At 30.7% G+C, this 17,832-nt stretch overlaps 2 protein-coding genes across 2 annotated transcripts; one reads left to right on the top strand and one right to left on the bottom strand.

Annotated features, from left to right (window-relative positions):
• Nucleotides 1-423: 423 nt before the first annotated feature.
• Nucleotides 424-5,315, top strand: LOC133824024 (non-specific lipid transfer protein GPI-anchored 16-like). The gene is made up of 4 exons (XM_062256912.1): nucleotides 424-843; nucleotides 946-972; nucleotides 4,741-4,800; nucleotides 4,912-5,315. Exons 1-4 carry the CDS (start codon nucleotides 501-503, stop codon nucleotides 5,121-5,123), a joined length of 642 nt encoding a protein of 213 aa, XP_062112896.1. The 5' UTR covers nucleotides 424-500; the 3' UTR covers nucleotides 5,124-5,315.
• Nucleotides 5,316-7,068: 1,753 nt separating this feature from the next.
• Nucleotides 7,069-10,870, bottom strand: LOC133813999 (uncharacterized). The gene is made up of 6 exons (XM_062247023.1): nucleotides 10,328-10,870; nucleotides 9,754-10,260; nucleotides 9,493-9,644; nucleotides 9,152-9,408; nucleotides 7,401-9,058; nucleotides 7,069-7,353 (listed from the first exon to the last, which is right to left on the bottom strand). Exons 1-6 carry the CDS (start codon nucleotides 10,868-10,870, stop codon nucleotides 7,069-7,071), a joined length of 3,402 nt encoding a protein of 1,133 aa, XP_062103007.1.
• Between the last annotated feature and the right edge of the window lie 6,962 nt (nucleotides 10,871-17,832).

Genomic DNA, 17,832 nt, shown 5'->3' with positions numbered 1-17,832 from the left:
AAGCTCGTATTGTAGTGGACAAAATGTATTGGTGCAATTTGGGTGGCCAACTTCAAATATAGTAGCAATATTTTGATAACTAAACCAGAATCAATGGCTCACTTTTGTGCCAAGTGTAAAATAGAGTTGTTATGTTATGTATAGAGTATAATATAATAATACCAGAGAATTAACAGAATATGATAATTTAAAATTTAATAGCTATAACTAACATTGCCAAACACACCTAATTAAGGCGGTTGTCAATATTCCATCCAAGTCAAAAACCCGAAGGAAAAGAAATCTTAAAATTCCTTCAAAGAAAGTAATAGTAGTTAAAGTAGTTGAACACCAAAAACCCACTTAAAATTATCCTCAGCTTATAGTTTTGTTCCCATCTACTAATTTAGTAAAACCCTTCACAGATATATAAATCATCTTTAGCCAAATAACCCAGTTCAGAAAAAAATTCAAAGTAGTTGAATTATTTAAAACCAGAACATAAAAACGAACCCATCATCATGGAAGGGTTCAAAACATTCCAATCAATAGCAATATCAGCTTATATTCTTGTCCTCATTTGTTCAGTAAAATCAGTAAATGGACAGATTTCTACACCATGTTCATTCTCAATGATAACTAGCTTCACTCCATGCCTGAATTACATAACCGGGAGTAGCAGTAATGGCCTGTCACCAACCACAGACTGTTGCAGCTCATTAAAGACAATATTGAGCTCTGGTATGGACTGTGCTTGTCTTCTAATAACTGCCAGTGTCCCTATTCAACTCCCCATTAACCGAACTCTTGCTCTTTCCCTCCCAAGTGCTTGCAACATCAATGGTGTCCCAATACAATGCAAATGTACGGACTCACTACTCTTTATATATGAATATATACTTATATTCTTGTTATGTATTAATGTGATTATAATTGATTGATTTATTGTTTTTTTTTTTTTTGCAGCTTCTGGTTCTCCTCTTCCAGCTTCAGGTACAGTAGATTAGTTGCTCAAAATTCCTTGAGGCATGATACAAATAATTCCATAACAATTATATTTATAAATTAACATACGAGGACTCTAGCATATAGTACATACGTATATAAAGTCTAAACTGATTGTGCTTCCTGCCTTTTTTTTTTCTTTTCAAATGAATCTTAAAACAATAATAATAGGATACAAGATATTAATGTTGAACAAGAAAGCCTAATTATGTCATGCTAGTCTTTGATGTTGTAAGTGTTGAAATTAACCCAAAATTGACCCCATTATAGCTCAATGTAATGCAATGCTACTAACTTTAGAGGAAACTACACATTTTATATGTCTTTATGTAGTATTATCATGATTTTATTCAGACTATTAATATATAGTACGCGTAATATAGTTTGAAATACTAATTTGCTATAAATTTTAACACGTGTTTTGGGATATAAGAGAGCATATTTAAAATGGTCAATCTAGTCATCAAATGAGATAATTTTGTTTCCATTGATAAATTTTAGATACTTTTGTCCATGCATAATTACTCTCTTGTTCATAGGTGTAAAAAGAAAAGATTTTTTTTTTTTTTTATATATGAATACGATTTTTCTAAAAAATATAGTTTTATTATATTTTATTTTTTATAAATTGATGATTTTGGTATATATCTCTTCTACTAGGTATAAGCACGGTGCAATGCACGTTTGCTTAGTTTTAAAATTGTAAACATCGTCTATAATTATAACAAAAATTATTCACTATTTCTAAAATATATACATATATATATAATAGAATGAATTATAGTTCTATAATATATATAAATATTTACATTAATAATATCTACATATATGACATCTAAGCACAATACCGACATAAATATATATTTATATATATATATTTACATGGCTACATGACATTTATATATATATATATATAAATCACAATAATATTTAAAAAGAAATTAATAATATAAATAAAATAAGAATAGAAAAAGTCATAGTGTAGATAATAGTATACATGCATCAATTATTTTTAGTTTCTAATAATGTCATTTGGTGAATTTGATGAAGAAAAAGAGTTCTAATCACTTCATAAAAAATAAACTATCACACAAATTTATAAGATAAAAAAAAGATATGTATGACTTTATTATTTTTAAATAAATATTATTTAATTATTTAAATTATCATAAAATATCTTAAAAATATCATATTTTAATTAATTAATTAATTTTTGTTTAAGTTTATGTTTGTTCTAGTTTTTTAATTTGACAGTAACAGTAAGAGATTATATATTATATGTTTAATATAATATTAATATTATACGTGGATTTTGAATTTAAGTTTGTCGCTAGTTGATAGTAGATTATATTATATTATATATTTAATATGATATTATTCTAATACGTGAAGTTTAAATTTAATTAAATTTTATTTAATTTATAAAATTTATGGTTTTATTATTTTTCAATAATTATCATTGTAAAATATCTAAAAAAATATCTTATTTTAAATTGTTTAATTATATTTAAGTTTGTCGCTAGTTGATAATATATTATATTATATATTTAATATGGTATTATTCTAATGCGTGAAGTTTAAGTTTAATTAAATTTTATTTATGTTATAAAATGTATGGTTTATTATTTTTGAATAATTATCATGGTAAAATATCTAAAAAATATCTTATTTTAATTTGTTTATTTATTTTTATCTAAGTTTAAGTTAGGTTACAATCTACTGTTAAATATAAGAATATTCTGGTAAATATAAGAATATTTCCGTTAAAGTTAACAAAAAGAAAAAATCGTTAAAACCAAGAATTTCTATTTCTGTTATTTACACACTTTTTATATAGAAGAGATATAAAAAGTGTGTAGATAACGGAAATTCTTAGTTTTAACGGTTTGTTTTGTTAACTTTAACGAAATATTCTAAATATTTAACAGATTATACCATTAAAACTAATTAAAAATTAATATTTATTAATTATATTGATATAAATTCAAATGTTATAAAATATCATTATTATAAGAATATATAATACAAACTACATATTTAATAATTATATTAATATAAATTTAAATGTTATATAATATTATTATGATAATAATATATAATCTTAATTTTTTACTAATTATATTAATATTAATTCAAATATTAAAAAATATTATTATGATAATAATATTTAATACACAATCTTAATTTTTATTAAAAAAAATTATATTTATGTTTATGAAAAATGATATGTATGACTTTATTATTTTTAAATAAATATAGTTTAATTATTTAAATTATCATAAAATATCTTAAAAATATCATATTTTAATTAATTTTTTTTTTATAAGTTTATGTTTGTTCTAGTTTTTGAATTTGGCAGTGACAACAATATATTATATATTATATGTTTAATATAATATTGATATTATACATAAATTTTAAATTTAAGTTTGTTGCTAGTTGATAGCAGATTATATTATATTATATGTTTAATATGATATTATTCTAATAAGTAAAGTTTAAGTTTAAGTTTAATTAAATTTTATTTATGTTATAACACTTATGTTTTTATTATTTTTAAATAATCATCATTGTAAAATATCTCGAAAATATCTTATTTTAATTTGATTAATTATTTATTTAAGTTTAAATCATGTTTACAACCTACAGTCAAATATAAGAATATTCTGTTATATATAGAATATTTTATTAAAATTAACGGAAAAAAATAAAAAACCCTTAAAACAAAAAAAAAATCATTATCTATACATTTTTTATATAGAAGAGATATACAGAGAGAGTATATGTGCAGCAGAAGTTTAGTAAATTATCAATATATATTTTTGTAATTAAAAAAATTATATTTAAAAAATTTCAGATATGGTAAAAGTGTTTTTAAAAAAGAACATTAGAAAAAGTCATTATATAATATAAATAATTATTTCGTCATATTATTCTCTTTTTTCATAATTTTTTGTTTGCAAATATTAGTTTTTTGTAAATCTTTTTCTTACTTTCCTTGTTATATTTAATCTTAACTAATAAGCATTTTCTCTACTATGCTATCTTATGCCATAAAATTCTTTTCGACTAAACAATAGTCAAGATAAACTTATCAATGATATGGAATTAATACTGAAATTGCTCCTTTGACATTTTTTTTTCCAAAGTGACATGAGAAGTGACAATAATGTTCTCAAATTGTTGCTTGCATGTATATAAATATATATATTTATATATATATATATAGAAAAATGGTGTCTGTAATATTAAATATTATGCGTAGATTTTAATTTTACGTTTCTTACTAGTTTTTTTTGAAAAAAAATTATTTATTACTAATTCACAGTAGATTATATTATATGTTTAATATGATATTATTTTAATAAGTGAGTTTAAGTTTAGTTAAATTTTATTCAAGTTATAAAACGTATGATTTTATTATTTTTAAATAATTATCATTGTAAAATATCTCAAAAATATCATATTTTAATTTGTTTAATTATTTATTATTTATAAATAATTATCATTGTAAAATATCTCAAAAATATCATATTTTAATTTTATTTAAATTTAAATATTTATAAAATATCATTAAATATAAGAATATTCTGTTAAATATAAAAATATTTCGTTAAAATTAACATTAAAAAAAATAAAAAAATTGTTAAAACAAAATTTTTTGATTATCTACTATAAAAGATATATATATATATATATTATTCTTTGCATTCTTTTTCAATCAAATGTAATAAGAAATATTGCCAACATCTGCAGGGCCTGCCAGCTTACTAGAACCCACTCCTGCTCCTGAGGCTGATTCTCCTAGTTCAATAGGTAATTAACACAAACATCTCAATGAACTTGATACATGTCATGAGACTTGGGCTAGCATTGGTCTTAGATAGAAAACTAAAGGATTATATATTTTTTAAATGGGCCTAGCAGAATCCAAAGCAACATCAACAGATCCAGAATCAGAAGAGTTGAGCCCAGCATCTTCTCCAGGCATTGAATCAGAAGGCCCAACAGCAACAAATCCAGGGATCAGACCAGTGTTGGGCCCACCATCTTCTGCTTCTACTCTGCCTCATCTTATTCCATCTTCTCTTCCACATATGATCATAGCAACGATGATGTATTTGATCATGTTCTATTGATAAGTTTCTTTGTATGAATCATTGTCGTATGTTGAAAAATGTTTGCTACATCTCAATAAGTCCTTACATCTCCTATTTTTTATTTATTATTATTTGGAATATTTCACTTTATGATTTTTTCACTTAACCTATTATTATTATTATTACTACAGGTTTTTTGTTTAGTTTCTTCTAATTAGATATGGGCAATCTCAATCTTTGTCTTCTATGATTGTAAAAATTTAGAGAAAAATTATAAAAGTTAGTCAAAGAGGTATTAATTAGCATTAATTCTAAAATTTTCGCATATTGACAAAGTGATATTTGAATTAGATTTTAGATAATTATGCTTTTAAATTAGGTAAATATTATTTTGGATTCTGTATTTTGCAAAAGTTATAAATCATACTTTCTGTTTTGTTAAATGATAATTCAGACTATCTGTTTTGCAAAATAGATTAAATGATATCACGAGTCTGATTTTGGTCAAACTTTTTTTAAATAGGATCAAAATACTCTTAGGTTTTATTAATTAATGAATTATTTAATTAAATATAAAATATTATTAAATTAAAAATAATAAAAAATTATATAAATTTCAAAATAAAAAAAATCATATTTAATAAATTAAATAAAATTAAACTTTAACCAAAATTCCATACAAATCAAACTTAATATACAAAGAGAAAGAAAAGAGAGATCGATTCCTAGAAGAGGAGGAGTGCAGAAAAACCCAAATCTTAATCTTCTTCATCCCGTTCTTCCACCTCCCTCTTTCCTTCTTCTCTGCTACTACTTGTTTTCAACCATGGGGAAGAACTCAACAACCTCTGTCGAAGCATGCAGATTGACTGCGAACTAGAGTGTGGCAGACCCCACAAACGGATCGACGTGGGTCACCACAAACAAAGGTTGGGTGTGTGGCAGGCCTCGCGAACAGATTGCGACTTTTGATCTGGGGTTGAGAAGCTTAGCGTGGACCTGAAAATTCTGGGGAGTTCTCAAGACGCAGATCTAAAAAACATCTGGGGACTCTTAATCTTCTTCAGAAATTGGCCTACGAACCCAGATTATGATTTCATGTTTGGTCGGACCCTACCAACTTTGATATGGGTTTGTGAACTATTGGTGTCAAGGAGCTTCATCCCTCCTACACACCCCCCATGACCGAGATCTGATGCACTTGTGCAATTGGTGAGGCCAGATCTGAAGTCCAAGAACTGCCGAGGTCTGAAGTTGACAGGGATGGCTAAGTCCAAGACACAAAATTTTATGTTTGAAGAAGAATAATAAGAAGAAAAAAGTGAGTTTTGATATTGATTTTTAGATGTAATATTGAAGTTAGGGATTGATTTTTTTTATTTAGATTTTTTTTGTAAAACTAGGTTTTTTGTATTGATGTTGATTATGGATTTGAAGGATGAACTCAAGAACATATTTTTGGTTTGGATTTTGATGAATTTCTGGGTTTCAAGGAAGAAGAACATGTTATGTTATAAATATTTGGTGGAATTTTAAGTTTTTGTTTTGTTTTTTACTTATTAGATTTTTTATTATTTTTTTAATGTTATAAGTTAATGATGAAATTTAGGTCTTAAATTTAGTGTTTAGGTTTAAATTTTTCATATAACTATTTTAAAGTATTAATTAATCAAAATATGATTTTCTTTATAATTTTTATATTAATTTTTTTTTTGATCAAGAAGAAAAATGAACTTCATTGAACAAATGAACAATACAAATGAGAGTCAAAGACTCAAAAACAAACAGGAACACCTGCCAACTACAAACCAGATAAGATACTCAACTAATTACATTGAAGGTTCCGAATGTACACTTGGTCTTTGACAGACAGCTGCTTATTGGTCACTATGTAAAGCCTATATTTAGTTGTGTATTTTACTTCCTGTACTAGATTCACAACTGTCAAAGAATAACCATCATGAAAACACCTATTTCTATTCCTTCAGATGCTGTATATAACAGCAGCAATAACCATATTCACAATAGCAGTTGAAACTCCAATCCGAGCTCTAGCCAGCCACACCATCCAGCTATTAAATTCAATAGGCCAAGCATCGAACCCCAGCCAATCAAAGATACTTTTAACCACCAGTTTAGAGAGAATGCAGTCAAAAAATAGATGAGAATGACTCTCAGGATATCTCTCACAAACAGGACAGACCAATGTATTCATATGAACATGCAGCCTACTGAGATTGTCTCTTGTTAAAAGCTTAGAGTTAACCACCTGCCAAAGCATAAATCTATGATTAGGCAGATTAGTTTACTCCAAACATTCCGATAATAATCAACCCTTTGCTGGTCTAAAAGGCTGTTATACAATTTTGAAGACTGAAACTTCCCTTGCGCACTAGTAGAGAGAATAGCAGCAGGGTTAAAACGATCTTTGAGATGGCAGAGCTTCCTCCAATACCAGCTGCAATTTTCCTTCAGTTCATAATTCCAGATATTGACTCCTTTCAGATAAATGGAATTGATCCATTTAACCCATAACAAATCTGGTTTAGCAGATATAGCCCATACATACTTTGCTAAAACAGCTCGATTCCAACTTGCTCCATCTCTGAATTCCAATCCACCATAGGCTTTGGGGAGGCAAACCTTCTGCCAAGAGGGGATATGAATCTTGCTTCTCTGCCCAGATGTGCCCCACAGAAAACCCCTACAAAGTTTTTCAATTTCCTTGATAATGCTTTGAGGCAAAACAAAAATAGTCATCCAATAGTTTCGAAGCCCAAGCAAAACAGAATGGATAAGTTGTATGCGACCAGTAAAGGAGAGATGTCTACTCGCCCAGTTCTGCATTTTTAAACGAAATTTGTGAAGAATTACCTCACAATCTTCATGTCTCCATTTGGTAGGCCTCATGGGAACCCCAAGGTACTTAAGAGGAAAAGTACCTTCAGTCAGATTAATTTCTTGGGCAATCCGAGTTCTGTCATTGCTAGTGACTCCACAAAAAAAAATATGAGACTTACCAGAGTTGATTGAAAGCCCAGTAGCAGCAGCAAATTCATCAAGAACCTCCTTGACACTTCTTACAGCTGAGATAGAACTCTTACAGAATAAAAGCAAATCATCCGCAAAGCACAGATTAATAAGCTTGAGACTTTTACACATAGGGTGATATCTAAAGGGGGATTTAAGCGCTGCTAGTTGAAGACTTCTTGTCAAATATTCCATTATAAGAACAAACAACTGAGGTGACATGGGATCACCTTGTCTCAGCCCTTTTTCACCTTTAAATTTGCCTTGAACTCTGCCATTCATCAGAAGAGAATAGGATGTATTCCGAACACAAGACATAACCCATCCTATGAATTTCATAGGAAATCTTAGAGCTTTTAACAAGTCCTCAAGAAACTCCCAGTCTACTGTGTCATAGGCCTTACTTAGATCGATCTTCATAGCGCATCTTGATGAAGTAGAAGTCCTCCCATAGTTTTTGATGAGATCTTGAAAAATCATTATATTATGGGCTATAGAGCGACCTTTAACAAACGCTCCCTGATTTGGCTGTACAAGATCAGGGAGAACTAAGGACAGTCTCTTACAAATCAATTTAGCCATACACTTGTACAATGTAGAGCAGCAGGCTATGGGTCTATATTCAACAGCTCGGGAGGGGTTAGCTACCTTAGGAATCAGAGACAAAGTTGTTTCATGAAGCTTAGATGGGAAATAACCTGTTTCAAAACACTGTGTTATTGCAACACAGACCTCATCCCCTATATCTTGCCAACTAGCTTTAAAAAAGCCTGAACCAAATCCATCAGGTCCTGGAGATTTGGTAATAGGAATGCCAAACAATGAATCCCGAATCTCCTTCTTTGAAAAAGGTTTAAGAAGCTTCAATTGTTGCTCAACAGAAAGCTTAGAACCCATCTCAACATTCTGGATATTTATTCTGCCTGTAGCCGAGCTAGGACTACCTAAAAAGCATCTGAAATGACTCACAAAATGAGAGACAACTTCTGAGAATTTATCCACTCATTTTCCTTCTTCTGTGATGAAAGAGACAATACCATTTTCAGCTTTACGCTTCTTTAAAAAAGCATAAAAGAATGAAGTGTTCATATCTCCCTGTCTCAGCCATGTTATCTTGCTCCTCTGGATTAAAAAGCTATGATATAGTCTTTCCTGAACCGAGAAGGCTTCAGCTGCTATTCTCTCATCTTCCTGATAACTAAATACATGAGGATATGCTTGAGCTTGCAATTGAGCTTCTTGGTATGTCTCTTTAGCCTTATAATAGTTTACCTTCAGATCACCAATTCTGTCCCTGTTAAAAAATTTCAAACAGTGTTTAAGTCTCAGCAGCTTAAGAAATATAGCTTTGATACCTGTGGCTCTAAGCGGTGACTACCAGCTATATAAAACCAGATCACGAAATTCATGGTGCTTTGTCCAATAGTTATAGAACCGAAAAAGCTTTAACCTAATCTTCTCTAAAGGCTGAGTTCTAACTAGACAGGAACAGTGGTCTGAAATGGTTTCCCATCTAAACACTGCAGTGGACTGAGGAAACAAATCAATCCATTTCTCATTCATAAGAACATGGTCTATTTTAGAGTATATTCTAGCTGAACCATTTTTGGTTATTAGTCCAAGTAAAATACAAACCTACACTTTTTAGAGGCTCAACATGAGCACCCGCAAGCCACCGAACGGAATCAACCAATTCTAAATCGGAAATAGGCTTACCACCTGATCTGTCTTTACCTGAAAAAGGGGCATTAAAGTCCCCTAAAACTAACCATGCTTTGTCCATAAGAGTAGGCCTTTGCAACCCTTCCCAGAGATTTCTCCTACCTTCAATCGAATTAAAACCATATAAAAAAGTGACACCAAAATCTTGCTGCACACCAGCCATCTTCACCAAACAATGAACAAATTGATTAGATTCCTCAATAATATTGACTTTAACAAATAACTTTCTCCAAACTATCAACAGTCGGCCTTCAATAACTGAACTTGTGTGAAATTCCCAGTTTGGAAACTGATGGTCCATGAACCTTATTATTTTGTTTCCCTTCATTTTAGTCTCTAAAAGACCACCTACTCCTATTTTATTTATGCTACAAAGGTCACTAACAGGGCTATGCTTAATAGAACCATTAAGCCCTCTAACATTCTAACTCAAAATATTACAATTATCCATTTGAGGAAACAGAATTAATGTTACCTTCTTTACCACTTACCATTTGCTCTTGTAGCACCACAAACTTATTTGATTTTTTGTACTTTTGACCTGAGTTTTTAGCAGTAATTTCTGAACTCTGTCCTTCCTTGGTTGAAGCAGCAACTCGTTTCGGAGTAAGCCAAGGTTGGCTTGCCTGATTACCTTTATCATTAGCAGCTAATACCTCACTATTAGGCTGTAAAGTTTCGACTGGGTTGACCTGAACCTTGCCATCGTCTGAACTAGCTTGAGTTGCAGGCTTCTCCAGCTCTTCATCCTGAAGTCCTTCAGTTCTCTGATCCTTTTTCTCCTTTTTAGTTGTAGGCTCCTTCACGACCCACTGAGTATTCTGGACCTTCCTACAGTCTGTCATTGAGTGACCAAAACCAGCACAAGTCTTACACTTAATCGGTAGCCATTCATACTCAACCCCCTGCTCCATGATTTGGCCATGCTCATTGATATATTGTATACTTTTAGGGGGGTTATCAGTAACTTCCATTTCAACCAGAATTCTAGCATACTGAATACGTGAACGCTCCCTTGTGAATTTGTCCACCATTATTGGCTTGCCAATAGTACTCACTAGGGCACTGAGACATTTACTACCCCAATATTGTAGCCCCAAGTCTTGTAGACGAATCCAAAGAGGAACAGATCACACAAGTCGAATAGCATTCAGATCTGTCGTCCATGGCCGAACAATTACAGGCTTCCTATCAAATTGAAGAATGCCATTTTCTAGAACATGATCCCTTGTTACATCATCATTGAACTTGACCATAAGCAAACCCATAGTCATTCTTGCTATCTGAGCTATCCCTAGATGACCCCAAACCCTTTTTATGAACCCTTCAAATACAGCCATTGGGGGGTTATCACCTAACACCATGCAAATGACTGCCGAGCTCCAATTTACGGATTGTATTTTAACCTCCTCAACATCAATTCTAGCAAATTTCCGTCCCTCCCTGTATAACAGTTCAGTGAATTCAAGCTTCTGGTCTGAAAAGGACAATTTACTTGCCGTGAAATTTTGCCACTGTCTTTGAGCTGAAGCTTGAAAGTCTCCTTCATCCACCTTGTCTGCCCATGAAGCCATCATAGAAGTCGTAGCACCATTTCCATTCCCTACAGTGGTAAAAACCTGGGTTCCTTTTTCTCCCGACCCATAGACCTCTTCAATTTGGCGATTCAAATCCGCAACACTGGTCTCATCTTCTGCACCTGTTACAGCAATCTCTTGGCCTTCAGGCACCCGATCATTGTCCAAAGAATGAATTGGAGGCTTCTCTCCCAAACTCAGCTGTAGATCTTGCTCTCCTACTCGAAGAACTGGCTTACGTATTAGCTTCTTCCTCTTCGTCATGGGAGAGAACAAACCAACACTCAGCCCCTCTTTTTATAATTACCAAAAATTTAATTTTTATATTAATTTATAATTTATTAAATTAACTCATCTATAAAAGTAGAGGTATTTCGGTCGGATTTAATTATTTTTTTGACTAAAATTGGACTGAGGGTATCATTTTGTTCCATTTTGTAAAACATAGGATCTGAATTATCATTTAATAAAATAGAGAGTCCGATCGGTAACTTTTGCAACACAGGGTCTAAACTAAAATAATATTTGTCCAATTAAATTTAATATAATTAATAGTTAAACCCAATTTTAAAAATTGTAATAATGGTAATATATTTTTGAAAAGTATACTTCCTGATTGATCGTTTATCTATTTGTTGCACATTTTAAAGTAGTTTGGAATCGACTATGGTCCTAAGGAAACACCGAGTTTAGGGAGTCTGGTTTTTCATTTTGAAGTATCAACTTATAAAGATTGACAAAGTCTTTTTTTTTTTTTAGGGTTTATACCTTTTTAGATCCTGTATTTTGATTTATTACCTGTTTGAACTCTGTGTTTTAACAAATTATTTTTTGAACCCTGTGTTTTGTAAAATAGTTCAAATAGGCCCCTAAACCTAATTTTGATGAACAAAAAATTGAGTATAACAACACAGTTCTTAGGCAGAATGACTATATTTTTGTTTTGAGTTATTAGTTTGATGAATTATTTGTGATTTTAGTTAAAAAGAATTTGATATTTGAACTATTTTAAAAAACATAGGGTCCAAAAAGTCATTTGTCAAAATACATGGTCTAAACAGATAATGAAACAAAACATATAATCTAAAAAAACATAAATCATTTTTTTTATTTGACGAAATGAAGTTGGGTACTTGTTGATAAATTTTGGTGAAGTTTGCTATCTATACAAAGAAGGATAGCTTAGAACTAACGAAAGTTGGAACAAATATAATGTTGTCCCACATCGTTGGATAATTAATATAACGGCTATAATTTTGTATTATAATAATAAAAGGATTTTTTTTAATTAAGTAAAATATTGTCACACAATAAATATATTTTTAATTAATTAATTTTTATTTTCTTTAATAGTTAATGTTCTAAATGAGTCATATATTGTGTTTTAACAGCTTCCTTATTATCTTTAAATTTTCCATAACTTATTGGATTTATTAATTAAATTAAATTGTGTACAATTACATCTTTTATTTTTATTTCTCTCAATAATTCGCTATATTATTTTTCTACTTTTTGTATCATCGTGTTTTTCAATTGAAAATTTTATTAATTTTTTTGTTCAATGTAATTATATCATCAGTGTTAGTTATTTTTAACCAAATTCAATTTTTATTTTTCAGTGCCTTTTTAATGCAATTTGCAATGGGCATATTTACTATTGTTTATGATAAATTTTTATGCATTTGAGACTAAAATAGAGAGGATGAGAGTGAGAACAATTTTTTTTATTCTATTATTGACCTATTTATGAAATTTGGGTATTATAAAAGAAATGTAAAAACTTATTAGGTTTTCCTATGTGAGACATAATAAGTTTTGAACAACTTATTACGTCTTACGTAAAGAGACATAATAAGTTTATTTAGTAGTAGACTTAATATGTTACTCACTGATAGTCACAATAAGTTTTTTTTTTTTTTTTTGTTGCAATGAAATATATTCATTGAAAAAGTTTATAATGTCATACAGTCTATAAGACTAATCATCTTGAAGAAAAGAAGGAAAATCTTCTAGCTATACAAATTCTCCATCCACCCTAAGCGCGTGCACTACTAATCCATGAGCAACCTTATTGGCTGTACGACATATATGGATCAGGGATACTTCTGGAAAATTGGACAACAAACTTGCAATATCATCTAACAAAGAACCTAAGTCATTGCAATAAGAGGAACGTTTGGAATGTGCAGTCACAACTGCTAAACAATTTGATTCAACAAAACTCAATGGAAGACCTAACATTAGGCTCTAATCCATTGCTACCATTAAAGCTACAAATTCTGCATGTATCATTGTAAAGCAACCTGCAAAATAAAACATCATATAGTTCACAAAATTAGAAAAATAAAAATCAAAACAGAAAAAAATAAAATAAAACCAAACCTCCATTTGTTAATAACCAAAAATAAGTAACCTGAAGGGATTAACATCCCTTCATGTTGGAGAGGACAATGCTAAAAAATCAGTGCTACCTATGAGAGATTTGGAAAGACAAGCTAGGACATCTCCATTTGAATTTCGAATAATTGCTCCAATACCTATAGTATTGGAACAAACATCCACTGATGCATCAACATTTAGCTTATTGTGACCCATTAAAGGAGACAACCAACATTCAGTAGAATGACAAGCTGTAGGTGCTCTATGATTCCTTGAATGCCAAACCTGATTATATTCATCAAATAATGATCTAATCCTTGAAACCACAATAGTTGGAGATTCGAAGGCTCGACCATGAGTCATAATAAGCTTATTACGTCTACTATTGCATGACATAATAAGTCCAATTTATTATATTAGGGGTTTTTATGTCTCACATGCTGGTGACATAATAAACACTTTATATCAAGAGTCATAAATACCATTTTTTTTTTGTAGTAGTAAGACGTCAGACTGTTGGGGTTTTATGTCCTAATTAAAATTCAATTTCTTTGTAATCTCATTTTATTATCAATAAAAGAATAGAAATCATTTTTTGACTTGGTCAATCACTTTGCTCACATGTTTTATTTTCATGATTATTTGTTTAATATAAACTTCTATTAAATCCCGAGCATATAGCTAATCGTATTTATAGTGACGTAATCACAGTGGAATATAAATATGATTATATGTTCAAAATAAGTTAGTTCTAAGATTAGTCAGTGCACAAGATTTACACTTACTTGCCAGTCTACGATATGATCTACTTACACATTGTAGTGTTATGTTCTTTCCAGAACAATAGCAAAGTAGATAAAATCGGATGTATTTGTTACATCGGACTGGACCGATATTGACAGTTGATAAGATAAGTAAACATACTGTTATTATCTATTCTAGTCATATCATATAGTTGATCATAGGTCAATTTAATCTCAATTCTGAGTGGTTAGTATTCTAACTAATTGTATTATTTGAGTTCTTTGACTTGTTCGTTACCAGCTTACCCTACGGACTAGCCCATACTTACATATTGGGAACTTGGTAGTATAATTGGGTGGGAGTGTTAATCATAGATATGAACATCTACAGCTTCTAATGAAGAAGTGAAACGATGGTTTCCTTTTAGTTTGGTTCAAGGTGTTAAATGATAGAGATCTCATTTCAGTAATTAAATTAGTTTACTGAAATATCATTCACAAGGAACTAAGTGTTTTAAGGATAAAATACAATGAGGGGTAAAATGGTATTTTAGTCCTATCTCATTGTAGACCATCTATAGATGATTGAGTGACAATTGTGGTTGTAACAATGGATACTGTTATACCCAAAAATTGGAGATCAATGACGAGGCAATAATGGTGACAAGTGGCAGTGCATGGTCAGTAAAAGACACATAAATAGTCAATAAATACATTGACTCCTCAGAGTTGTGATAAGGTGACCCGGTAGACTGACGAAGAATTTGGACTGCTTGAAAGATGTCACAACCAAGCCAAGTGCACCTTGGTCCTAGGAGAGCTAAGGAGAGTGCATCCTAGGAGGCTAAGGAGAATGCATCCTAGGAGAGCTAAGGAGAGTGCATCTGAGGAGAACTCAAGAGAGTGGTCCTAGGAGACCCCAAGAGAGTGGTCCTAGGAGACCCCAAGGATTTGGTCCGAGGAAAAACATGGCATGCTAGAGGAGAGTGCCATGTTAGAGGAGAGAAGTCCATGTCCTACCACCATGCACATCCAACCAACAAATGTTAGTCCTACCACCATGCACATGTCTGACCAGCACTTGCATGAGTGGTCAGTAGGAGAGGTTGATCAACTAGCTAGAGGAGGACTAAGTCAAGATTCCCAGAAACAGCTTCAACAAGATACGCGGGAATCTATCATTCTTCCCACAAATGGGGGGGTTTGTTACATTTTGAATTTTGAATGTTTCTTTGTAATTTAAATGTAATATATATAATAAAATATCCCGGTTCTAAGGGATACCGTATGTATGACCCTAAGCCTATAAATAGAGGGCTTATGGGATGAAAGAGGGGCTTCTTCTGCTTCTTCTTTCTAGAGAGAGAAATTTGGGTCTGAGTATTCTAGAGAGAGAAAGTGCTGGCATTTGAGAGAATTCTTGTATTTTTGCAATCTGTACTGAAGAAACTCAGTTGGCTCAGTCCATCTGATCTTGAGTACAGATCTATAAATCACAACTCTAAGTGGATTAGGCTATTACCGACAATCGGGGCTAAACCACTATAAAATCTCTTGTGTTATTTACTTTCATTGATTAAAACCGTCTGTGTTATTTAAATTATCTTGAAGGTTTGTCGTATTTGACGTTCTCACGTCGTTGGCTAAAAACACAGTCAACAAATACTTAATAGCATATCTATATTTGTTATAGAGCGTTCTATGAATTCAAGAGTGCAATTCCGAGTCTATAGTAGAGTCATGAGGAATTAATAAGTTAGTAAATTTATTTGTTAGATTTATGATAACTTATTGGAGCTTGATTTCATAGGCCCATGGTCCCCATTGTACCTTGGATAAAATCATCTAGATAGTCTCAATTAATTGATTTAATTATCAATTAGAATTATCAAAGTTGACCAGGTCAATTTTGTATAGTTTCACAGAGTTGTGTAATTTTGAGAAGAAAAGATAAATTATGGCAGATTTATTAATTAAGATAAATTGGTATCTAAATTAATAAATAAGTTTAAATCAAGATTCAAATTATAAATAATTAATTTGATAAAGGAATTAAATAATTATTTAACTAATTAAATCAATTAAAAAAAATACAGGCATTGATTTTAAGTCCAATGGGCTTATAATCAAATGAGAAATTTCACGGGCCTAAAACCCATGATAATTTTGACCTAGGGCTTCAAATTGGCTATTATTTTATTGATTTTTTAATTAAATTAAATGACCTAATTGAGTCTATAAAAGGAGTGCTTAGAGAGAAGTCAAAACACAAGTTTATAAGTTCAGAAGTTAGATTTTCTGATGGGTTTTAGATTCTCTCTAAACACAAGTCATTTTTTAAGCCTCTTATTACTCTTTTCTCTTCTTCTCTTTGTATCTATCTCATGTGTTGAGAATTGCCCATACTAGTCTAGGTGATTCTAAGGATACATTGGAAGGCTATGAAGAAATTAGAAGAACGGTTCAGTTTTTTGATAATACTCTGCGACAGAAAGGATACAAGAATTAGAGAAATTTAAGGAAATACTCTTTTATTCCGCTGCGTATACTGTAAGTATTCTTATCTCATATTAGTTTGTTTAATATTAGATCTACATGAAAATAAATAAAAATTCCGTTATAAGTTCCTAACAAAGACGTCCAACGTACACACCATCTAATGTGGTGTGGTTACTGATTTTTCAGTGGGGTGTGGGTTAGGGTAATTTTTTTAATCATTGTAGTATGGTATAGGTTACAATTTAAGGTTTATTTCAAAAAATGTTAATTAACCATATGGCATCAGATATACTTAATATTTATAATAAATAGGATTTTTGTTCCTCGACTATTACTATTACCAGATCGTGCCCTCTGAATTTTTCACGTCGTTTTTGTTGACCCTTGATTTGGTCAACGACATGGAGTCAAGTAAAACGATAAAAGTAAGGTTAATTCTAGCCATAAAGATAAATGACACGAAGATTTATAGTGGTTCAGCCTCAGATTATGGTAATGGCCTACGTCCACTTTGTATTCTTATTGATGTAATGAAAACCTACGATCAGTAAATAATGGTTTACCGAGTTTCACAAGCTTAACAAAAGATACAAAGTATTGCGTGAAAACAATAATTCTCTCTCTCAAGATCTCAAAGATCCCTCTCATGAACCCTTTGAGTCTTATTTATAGGCTCAAGGGTCTTCTTATGGGCCGATAGGCCTTGTTTACATTTAATACAAGCATATCTCAATCATAATGGAAATTACAATTATTACATAAACGCAAGATAAAATATCTTTAGAAAATATCTGATAT

Source organism: Humulus lupulus, chromosome 1, assembly GCF_963169125.1.
Source record: "Humulus lupulus chromosome 1, drHumLupu1.1, whole genome shotgun sequence".
Taxonomy (NCBI): Eukaryota; Viridiplantae; Streptophyta; class Magnoliopsida; order Rosales; family Cannabaceae; genus Humulus; species Humulus lupulus.
This window is presented reverse-complemented; position numbering and strand designations above follow the sequence as displayed.

Coding starts and splice junctions, on each gene's coding strand:
- LOC133813999 (XM_062247023.1), bottom strand. CDS start 10,870: ATGGTGGACAAATTCACAAGGGAGCGTTCACGTATTCAGTATGCTAGA. Junction 10,261..10,327: donor TGGTGCTACAAGAGCAAATG/GTAAGTGGTAAA, acceptor ATTTTGAGTTAG/AATGTTAGAGGGCTTAATGG. Junction 7,354..7,400: donor GGGTTGATTATTATCGGAAT/GTTTGGAGTAAA, acceptor ATGCTTTGGCAG/GTGGTTAACTCTAAGCTTTT.
- LOC133824024 (XM_062256912.1), top strand. CDS start 501: ATGGAAGGGTTCAAAACATTCCAATCAATAGCAATATCAGCTTATATT. Junction 844..945: donor TGTCCCAATACAATGCAAAT/GTACGGACTCAC, acceptor TTTTTTTTGCAG/CTTCTGGTTCTCCTCTTCCA. Junction 4,801..4,911: donor TGATTCTCCTAGTTCAATAG/GTAATTAACACA, acceptor TGGGCCTAGCAG/AATCCAAAGCAACATCAACA.